We start from the raw sequence: 9399 nt of genomic DNA, 5'->3' as shown, positions 1-9399 counted from the left end.
GGAAACGGTAGAAAATGGCTTTCTGGCGTCTGCGTGGCCCCCAGGCGCGCCGAAGCGTGACGCGCGCCGGGCTGGCGAGCCCCGTCTCTGCCCCGGCGACCGGCCTCCCTCGAGGCGGGCTCGGCCGTCGCCTCTCCGCTCACCCGCCCGGCGGCACGCGCCTCGGGCAGGCGCTCGCCGAGCCGCCGTCCGCGGGGATGAAGCACCCGGAGCTGGTGCTGATCCTTGAACTGCCCCGCTCCCCCGCCGCTGCCTTGCTCGGGGCGGCCCTGGCCTGGCCCCCAAACCCAGCTGTGCCTGCGGCAGCGGGGACCYGCCGGGCAGAAACTGGGCTTGCTGGAGCCCCGGGGCCAGGCCGGCGCTGGGCTCTGCCGCTGGAGCACCGCGTGCCGAGGCGGAGGCAGGATGGGCCCGGGGCACGAGGCTGGCAGCTGGCCGTGGCCTGCGCCTCGCGCGGGAAGGGGCCCCGCGACCGGGCGCGTGGGCAGCGGCAGGGCTGGCGGTGGTCTGCGTCGAGGGACGGTGGGGAATGGCTTCTGCAGTCTCTTTTCCCAACTAGGAGGGGAGCCGCTTTGTTTGTGCCCTTCCCTTCCTTCCCACYGTGCTTCGGTTGTAATTCTCGTTCTAGGCTGTACCTGCTTTCTCTCTCACTGCCGCTTCGTTCCCCAAGCATACCTTTAATCTGCGTTTTCTCCAACAACCCTGCCCAACCCAGGATCAAAGCCGGTGCTAAGAGCATGGCTCTGTCTCATTGCCATTCCAGCTTTCTTCTTCTAAAGGAATAGCCGTCTCCTACAGGGCTACCGCCCGGAATGGCCAACTTACAGCTCCTGGCCCTAGCATGCTTATTTGCACAATCTCGGTTTCCCTCTGCGTCTGCCTGTGTACCGCCTGTTGCACGTGCCCGTGTTTTGGAGGATGCAACTTAGCAGACCCATAGTGACACCAGGTTAGTGACAGTAAGTCACAGCAGATCTCATTGCAACTCTGACAGCCAGAGCGAGGGACTAAGGTTACGTCCATGACCTTRCTTGGGGAGTGAAGTCCCATGCTTTATTTCTTTTATGGATATCTTATGGTTAGYGATGATGGGATGCATGGCCCTGATGGACACAGGTTTGCTAGCAGAAGCCTCTAGCGTAGAAGGTGGTGAAAGCAATATAAGGGAAGTAGAGAATAGCTATAAAAATGAATTTTGTTAGCTTAGCAAAGGTCACGTCAGAAGGATTTCACTGGTATCGTGTTTTAATTGTATAGTGTTTAGAGTGTCTTAACTTCTTCCTCTACTGGCAGCATAGGTTAGGAAAGGGCACTGTCTGAGACTGTCTTTGCCAGCCCCATTGGTCATGGGGTCCAGTGGTGTCTTCTGGCCAGTTCCCATAAGCTGCCCTGCTAGCTCGGGCTTGTTCATCAGCATAAAGAAAAAGAAGCTGAGTTTCACTGGGCTGGATGAGAACGCCGGTCTGCTCAACACAGCGCTACTTGTGGCCAATTCATACATCTGCCCATGAGGTGAAGCACCCCAGTGCTAAAACTCCCGTTTGGGTACCCAGGAGCAGGAACCTCGCTGAGGAATCTGGGAGTGCCAGCAAGGCCTAGTGGACTGCTCATCTTCCTCTCCCAGTATTTTGGCTCTGTAAGGCTGCCTGTGGAAAATTAGCTGTTTTGCCCTCAAAATCACGTCTTCCCTGAGATTCTGCTCTGTTGTCCTGTCTCTCTTCCCTGTGTGGTAAGGTTTGCCCAGAGAATCGTATGAAGATTTAGGTTGGAAGGGGAGAGCTCTAGTCCAGTTTCTTGCTCACAGCAGAGCTTACAGATCAGGTTGCTCAGGGTCTTGCCCAGTTGAGTTTTGACCTCTTCCAGGTCTACTGTCCATTTCTGTCTTCTAACCAGTGTCTTAACATCATTAGGGCGATTTCAGTAGATGCTGCCAGAGCATGCTGTGCACCTCCATACTTGTTTGTTAGGCTCCAGATAGCACTTGCAAAGCTTCTTGTGTGCTTTACTTTGTCTACAGCACTGTTTTGGCAGACGTTGTCATGTGGCAAGCATTTAGTTGTGGAAAAAACGCTGCTTATTCATTCTATAGGCACAAAGCTGTACAAGCAGCAGGAGAGTTTGCTCTTTGCCTTGATCTTTGAGTGGAGYTGGTTCTTGAAGCTGGATTGCTCTCTAGACACCAGGCATTACTGCCTTAACATGTGTAAACAAGACAAGTTGTGTTCGAATGCACGTGGACTTTCTGTTCACTTCTCTGTTGCAGAGTCTTGACACTTGCTGCTTGGGAGATGCTGGTCTTAGGAAAAGATGTGAGAGTATCCTGGCAATTTCAAACTGCTGCCAGAGTGGTGTCCCTGATGGATGAGCATGCTCCTGTTGGTTGTCTTGGAGTTTACCGCTAGTATGGAGGTTTTGGATTATCAGCAAATAATGCTGAGACCCGAGGAATGTTTCARAGTACCTTTAAAGTGTTGCAGGGARCCTCCTGGCAAACCTYACCCCAGACAACTCTGCAAGAAGATTCCTGAATTTTGTCCTTCCTTTTTGATTTTCTTGAAGCTGAGATGGAGTTTCTGGGCTTCAAGCTCAAAATGTAGTTTGGTCAGTCCTGCCGTAGAGGAATTAACAGGAAACCCATGGATTTGGATTCTTATTTTGCAGCACCATCTGCTCTGTGTTGGAGAGTTTCAGCTTTCTTGAATTTGGGTGACTGCAGTATTAAGTTTGAGGCCCGTACCCTAACCTGGTGCTCCTGATGTAGAAAAATTTTGCTTTGGTCTTGGTACTTCTGGCTTTGGGGCTGTTACAAARCCATTGCTGGTGTCTTCAGGCTACTGGTGATGTTCCGGGAAGGCCCTTCTTTTCCCCATCTGCCAGTTCCCATAGTGTAGACAATTTTGGCCACTTGTGAAGGCTGGCCCAAAGGGGACACGGTGATAGGTACTGCTGCTTTCACTCCATGAATTACAGAATAATATACAAAAATACGTTCAGAGATCAAAAGAGACAACTGTGTTCATCTAGCTTGACCTGCAAAGTGCAGGCTGAGGAACTGGAGCAGTGACATTCGTAGTGGTATAGCTGACTTGAAGATCAAGTCACTCAATGCCATTGTAAAATCTCCAAGTTGCAGAGATCTATATATCCCTGGGTCAGTTTAAATAGTCAGTTACCTACAGCTTTAATCTGGAAATATCCTACAGCTTTAATCTGACTTGGTCCAACTTTGACTTCCAGCCTTTGGAGTCCTCTTGTGCGTTTGTCTGACRAGTCCTTTGCTATCAGATTTTCTTCCCTTATAGGTTTTTGAGACAGGTCGTGTCATGTCTCCCCACTTCTTTTCAACGAATGAAACAGATTTATCACTGGAAGGTGTCTTCTAAGCCATGACTGATTCTTAAAGCAGTGGGATTCTTGCATTACCTTGCTGGATATTTTTTTATTTTTGGGCTGCCAGGCTGATGAGTAGGAGCTCGGAGAGCTGCCTCTCCAAAAACAGTAGTGAATAATGACATGCTTTCTGCTCCCTTCCAGAACATTTTGACTAGGCTGAAACCTGGTCCCTAGCAGTATGCTTTGTTTGCTGGAGATTCTTCATAAATTAATGTTCTTTTAAAAGCAGTTAGCCAATCTGTAATAAATGTTTGCAGTGTTTCAATCTGGAAAGCAATAAACTGCCACATGCTTTAGTAAACTCAGATCCATCACAGCAATGAAGTTAGCCCTTGCCATATTTGTCACTCAAGGTATAATATTGTTAATGAAGATCTGTTGCGTAAAACCATGCTGGTAAGGCATTATGTTATTTCCTTAATGCTTTATTGATAGAACCATGTATCGACCTCTGTTATTTTTGTCAGGAAATACTAAGTCAGGTGTTACTGCTTATTTGAAATTTTGGCACAAAAATAGGAACTTTCTTCAGCGCTCTCTGTTCAGTTCTTACAGAACTCTTAGATAAGAATTATCTGGTGTGTTGATCTAAATGTTTTAACTCTAATATATATTGTTTAATGTCTTTCATATTTCAAATGCTTTCTAATATCCAAAAGAGAAAAAAAGGTAAATCCTTTAGCCTTTGAAGATCTGAATCAATATCCGTTGACAAAAAAGTCTAGGTTAGGTACCCAAGCTGCTGCCTTTCCTTTGGTTGAGGAAGGCAGTCACCGTGTAGCTGTGCTCTTCTATGGGCAATGGAGACTTCCTAAGTATCCACTTCATTGGGAGGGAGTAGCAACAGGATTTTTTTGTTTGTTTTATTTTTACTGTCTGATTTAATTAAATACTTGTTGGTGGCTGCTCATTTTTGCAGGTAGACCACGTTCCCCTGCTGATGGTTAACTGAGTCAGGACACTTGTAACTGCATAGATCTTCCATATCATACAAACAGCACCAGCGATGTCCTTAATAACCCATATAAAGTCTCAGCTAGTCACTTGTGGTACTCGAGTGTGCTGTGAGAAGTGTCTCACTCTGAGCTTCCTGCTCTGAGAGAAGATTCGTGTCCCCCCCCAACCTCCCCTTGGCGGAAAGGGTAAGTCGGGTCTGGTTGTCTACTCATGTTGGATTTGTGGCCAGCGCTGTGTTCATGCTGGCCCTACACATTCATGAAGGGCCCTCAGCAGACCCGTCAGCTACTTGGAAACTCTCACATGCTATCTGAGAAGCACTCTGCTTCTGTTTGTTGCGCCGAGGACTTCACAGTCCTTGAACTTGATCTTCCCAGGAACAGCAGTTACTGAGTGTTCTGGAGAGGATGGTGCCCAGTCCAAAGTAATGAGCTTCCAGATGTCTGATTGAGCAGTCACATCTTCTGTAAACGTGCAGGATTTCACCACACTGTCTCCTCTCTGTTTGGCTGAGTTGTGTTCCAGCATACTTTCCTTGCTGCCAGATATGTGGCTAGAAAAGAGGAAGATTTCAGACTGAGCTGTGACCAGAGCCCAGTAAGTGATCTGTGCATTAGTCCTGGAATAAAAGAGATGATGACACGTGGTGGATCATTTCAGCATCTGCCAAAACCAGTAAGCTATTACTCCTCTGTTAGAGGTAGTGAGAAGAGATCAGGAGGAAAAGCACACGTTCAATTGGCAGCAGAACTCATTGCAAAGTTCAGCAGGAAGCCCAGATGATTCTGAAAGTCCCGGGTGAACRAAAGAAGTTGGTTTTCCTCCCACAGGGCCGCCTTCTTGATTCTGGTGGTTGAAAGCCACTGCAAAGACTTCACTGTCAGGGGAACAGAGTTGCAGTGAYGTGTAGAGACTTTCCTTGCTTTCCCACCCAAACTGCATGTCAGTGCCTCCTGTTTAAGTCCAGCCTCAGCACTACTCCGTCAGCTTTTCCAGAATGCTATAAATACGTCAAATGTTAGCATCTATCTGTTTCCGTGTCTCATTGTCATGGAGCTCTGATGCAGCAGGTTTAAAGCAAACAAAAGGAAATGCTTTTTAAAACAAAATGTTACATTGCAGAGCTTATTGCCAATGGAATCTGTGGAGGTCCAACATAGAAAGTGGTTTGAAAGGGGATTTGGCAAATTCATGGCAGATTTGTCTATTAGAGTCTTAACAATCATAGCCCCAATGCAACTCAAGCAAAGCCGTTCTTCAGCTCCTGATTGCCATTTGGTTGGATGATGTGCTGAAGAAGAATCGTCCTGTGTCAGTGATGTTTCCTGTATTCTCTCTCCAGGTATCCATTCTTGSTGTCAATAGAAAACGGGATATTTGAATAGATGGACCTTTCATTTGGCTAACTGTGGCAGTTCTTAGCTTTGCGCAACCTAAGAAGATGTTTTGAACTGTTCGCTAGAACGCATGAGCTGTTCTGCCGGGGGGATTCTGGCAAAGCTGATGAAAGCAAACAGGAATTTGAACACGTGGGTTCACAGGAACACGCTGTGCTTCCAACTGGAACTTGCAAGTGAGTGGTCTTACTGTGGACTCTTAGATCTTCCTTGTCCACATATCTGTCCGAACCACGTAGCAATATTTTGGAGTTGATTTAATCAGCAGAATACTTGTTCCCTTTAAGACTGTTGTGTTTGTCAATGTCGCTGCTATTAGGTTTATCACAGTCTTATCTTGCATCGTAATGCTCTTGTGGCCAAAGCTTGAAAGCAGCGCTGAGGTATACGTTGTTGAAACTGGATGCTTTTGATCTGTCTGCAGAGCACATGTGAGCAGAATGGCAAGTCCTCCTCACCATGCTTTCATGGACTGTTGCTTGCGTTGTCCGGTAGTGGGGAATGCCAGCATGGATTCCTTACGCTCCACAATTTTTCCCGGGGTCTCTTTCTGCCAAGTGAAGACCGGGCCAGCTGAAAGTGGCAAAGACTGTAGGAGTATGACCTCTGTGGATTCACTGCAGACTTGTGCAAAGTATCTGAAGGCGAATTTGAGGAGTATCTTAGTCCTCCCTTAAGTACACTTATAAATATACTTTTCCTATTTGTCTGAGTTGCTTGACCTTTCTGCCACTTATTGTTGTAAGGTCTGCTGTCTTTCCATACAGGCGTGGAAACTTGGCCGAGGCGTATCTTTGAGAAGGAGGTATTGTTTAATGTTCAGAGAAGCAGAAAAACGTGTTTATCATCTTGGAGGGATTCTCACCTGCTTTCAAACCTTTATAACTTCTTTCAGATGCCTTTATTTCACTTTGTTCTTCTTTCTGTTGGCCACCCTAAAATACATATTAGCTATCACATTGATCTGGAATTGGCTCATTCTAGAAGCTTTGCCTACTCTGTAACTAAAGAAAATGGAATAACCAAAGTCTTCATTGATGAAAATTGCTGAGAATCTCTGAAGATCACATCTTCTGTGGTTTCTATTTGTGACCGTGAGGACAGTGCTTATCTACCATTCTGAAATAGATAATGCAGCTATGTTTTTGGATAAAAATAAGAGGTAATGACTTTGAGCTCCAGCTGCAGGTATGATTTCCTAAATTCCTGCTTAAGTGAGTTTCAGAAGGTGGCTACATTCTCTATCCAAATATTTCCTATCTAGTTCTGAGTAAACCATTTGTAAGTGTGACTTTTCAGTATCATCTTTTCAGAAAGAAGGATGTAGAGAAGGTATTGATCAGCCATCACCAGTGAAATTATTTCAGGCTTCCTCCTTCATTTATATAGATGAGAGTTATGCCCATAGTAAGCCCCGATAGATTGGAATACTGAGCCTTTTGCTTCAGGGCTCAAAACATACAAAATTTAGCATTAGAATGACTCTTAACACGGAAGTGGGTTGGTGCCACATCTTTCAATTCTAGTGTCTTCCCTGTAGTGTCTAGTTACAAGCTGCTTTGGGGACCTGATGCTACATCATGTCTTATTCTGCCTGACCACTTATGGACTCCGACTCCCTCTTTCTTCCCCTCTTTAGATTTTTCACCCTTTCTCTGCAGGGATATAACTCATGATTAGCCAATACAGATGTAAATGCTTTTTTGCCTCATCTCATGGTCTTGCCTTTTCTGGCGTTTGATAATGTTGACCTCACTTGGGCATGAGGAGCTGGGCTGTGATGTTTTTGTCCCTCTGATGTTAGCAGTCAGCACCACCTCTTTCTGTGCGAGTGCTCTGTCTGTGCAGTGCAAAGTCACACCAGTCTTTTTTCCTGACTCTGCATTGCACACTTAGGACTATTTTGCTACCTTTTCTTCCTCTCAAGACTGCTTCTAACATCATGGGCTTTCCCACCTTTCTTTGTGCCACTGTCCAGAATTCCCCCCAGTTCTACCTTAAGTTTTTCCACTTCTTCTGTGTCTGAGTATTAGCCCACATGGGTTTGRGGCTACACTATAACTATAGTTATAGTGTAACATGGGTTATTTCTGTCCTCTGACAAAATTCCTACATCTTGTCATCCTGTGTCCCTTTGGGATGGTGCCTGGTTCAAGGTGCAAGCTACAGAGCAAACAAGGAGTTCTTTCAGCCTCTGTATGCTTAGGAGAAAAGATGCTTTTAAAAATATAAGATGAGTTAGCTACATCAGAACAGCTCAGAAGAACAGGATAAGCCAGATTATYTGGGTCAGGTGAGATATAGGAGAAGGCAGGGAACAGGGTCCTACACACCACAGAACAGCTATGTGAAGCCTTCTAAATAAATCCTTGGGTCACTTCTGATACCTGGTGTCCTTTACGATAGCAGGTCTGTTGGCCATGCTGTGTAGAGGCATGTACATGATATAGAGAGCTTCCAAAGGTTTGCTGCTGTGTCCCATGCCTGCTSTTCGGCTTCAGAGGTTTGTAACTTCCAGGGTAGGAGTGATTGACTCTTTGGTATCATGGTTTTTGCTAGCAGCCTTATGGGGTCTTGTTTTACTCCAGTGGTGTTCAGAAGAGTGGGCAATGCCGTATTCATGCACTGTGTAACACTGCTTTTCATTAACTTGCGAGTCTCTTTCTCATTTCCAGTTGTCATCTTCTAAATGGATTCCAGTGAATTTTCGGGATCTTTGGACCCCCTGTCCTTGCCTGACAAACCACTTATTGGTGATCTCCCTGCTGACATGGAGTTTGGGGAAGATCTCCTGGGCTCCCAAACAGCTTCTACCCAGGAAGTTTCAGTTCTTCAGCCCCCTGACTGGGATCAACCCAAGCAGATGACTGCAGATGGGGACTTGGACCTTCTAGTGAAAGCAGACAGCCTGTCTGAACTAAACAAGTCAAATGATCTCGATCTAGATAAGCCTAGTGTCTTGGACATGCTGGAGAAACCTGGTGTCTTAGATGAGCTGGATAAAACTGCTGATTTGATGGAGCTAGATAAATCGGGGGATCTGGATGGGCTATATAAGGCACATTCTTCCCAGGATGTGGAGGATGGGCTGGGGGACTCCTCTGCCCTCACTAGAGAAGCCCTTGTTCCAGAAACATGGAAAGAAGGGGAAGAYGCACCAAAAAGTGATTCTGGGGACCTAAAGGATGATAGTGCTGCTGCTATTCCTGCACTGTCTGATGACAATGCCCCTGAATCGCCCCCACAGCCTGTTCCTGACTCAGAGGAACTGAGCAGTGCCCCAGCCACAGAAGAAACCACAACACAGTCCTCGAGTCTGCCAGTGTCCCCCCCACAGCTCACTCTTAAACAAACCAAGAAGACAAGGTTGAAGGCACCAAGGAAAAGCTCACCTGTGCAGAGGGAAGGGCTGGCAGTGGAAGTGGGGCTGGAGCTGAGCCCAGATAACAGTGCTGCAGCCTTGCCCCCTGAGCACATGGATGAAAACCAGACAGAGGAAGATGATGATAGTGGGAACAACTCTCTTAAAGAGAGCAGCATACTGAAGGCACAAGAAGCTTCGCCACCAGCAGGTAGGTAGTTATCTCYGCAGAACCCAGCTTCCTCTTGCTCAGTAGACCACCCTGCTGCACATCTCTGAAGTTAGAGGCTG

General features: G+C 46.7%; 1 protein-coding gene across 9 annotated transcripts in view; it reads left to right on the top strand.

Annotated features, from left to right (window-relative positions):
• The first annotated feature begins 513 nt into the window (after positions 1 to 513).
• ZMYM3 (zinc finger MYM-type containing 3) overlaps positions 514 to 9399 on the top strand; it is a 28909-nt gene continuing 20023 nt past the window's right edge. Inside the window, exons 1-5 of one of the 9 annotated variants that reach the window (XM_026066191.1) lie at positions 514 to 949; positions 4313 to 4535; positions 4728 to 5025; positions 5693 to 5923; positions 8423 to 9319. In XM_026066191.1, coding sequence (XP_025921976.1) covers positions 8437 to 9319 — 883 coding nt within the window. In that variant the 5' untranslated portion in view covers positions 514 to 949; positions 4313 to 4535; positions 4728 to 5025; positions 5693 to 5923; positions 8423 to 8436. Of the gene's footprint in view, positions 950 to 2528; positions 4536 to 4727; positions 5026 to 5066; positions 5924 to 6330; positions 6345 to 6405; positions 6553 to 8422; positions 9320 to 9399 lie in introns of those variants that run through there. The other 8 variants (XM_026066189.1, XM_026066187.1, XM_026066195.1 and 5 more) reach the window with 8 other exon arrangements.

This window comes from Apteryx rowi, unplaced genomic scaffold (assembly GCF_003343035.1).
Source record: "Apteryx rowi isolate R43461 unplaced genomic scaffold, aptRow1 scaffold_24, whole genome shotgun sequence".
NCBI lineage: Eukaryota > Metazoa > Chordata > Aves > Apterygiformes > Apterygidae > Apteryx > Apteryx rowi.
Note: the sequence above shows the minus strand (reverse complement) of the source record. Positions and strands in the feature narration are given on the sequence as shown.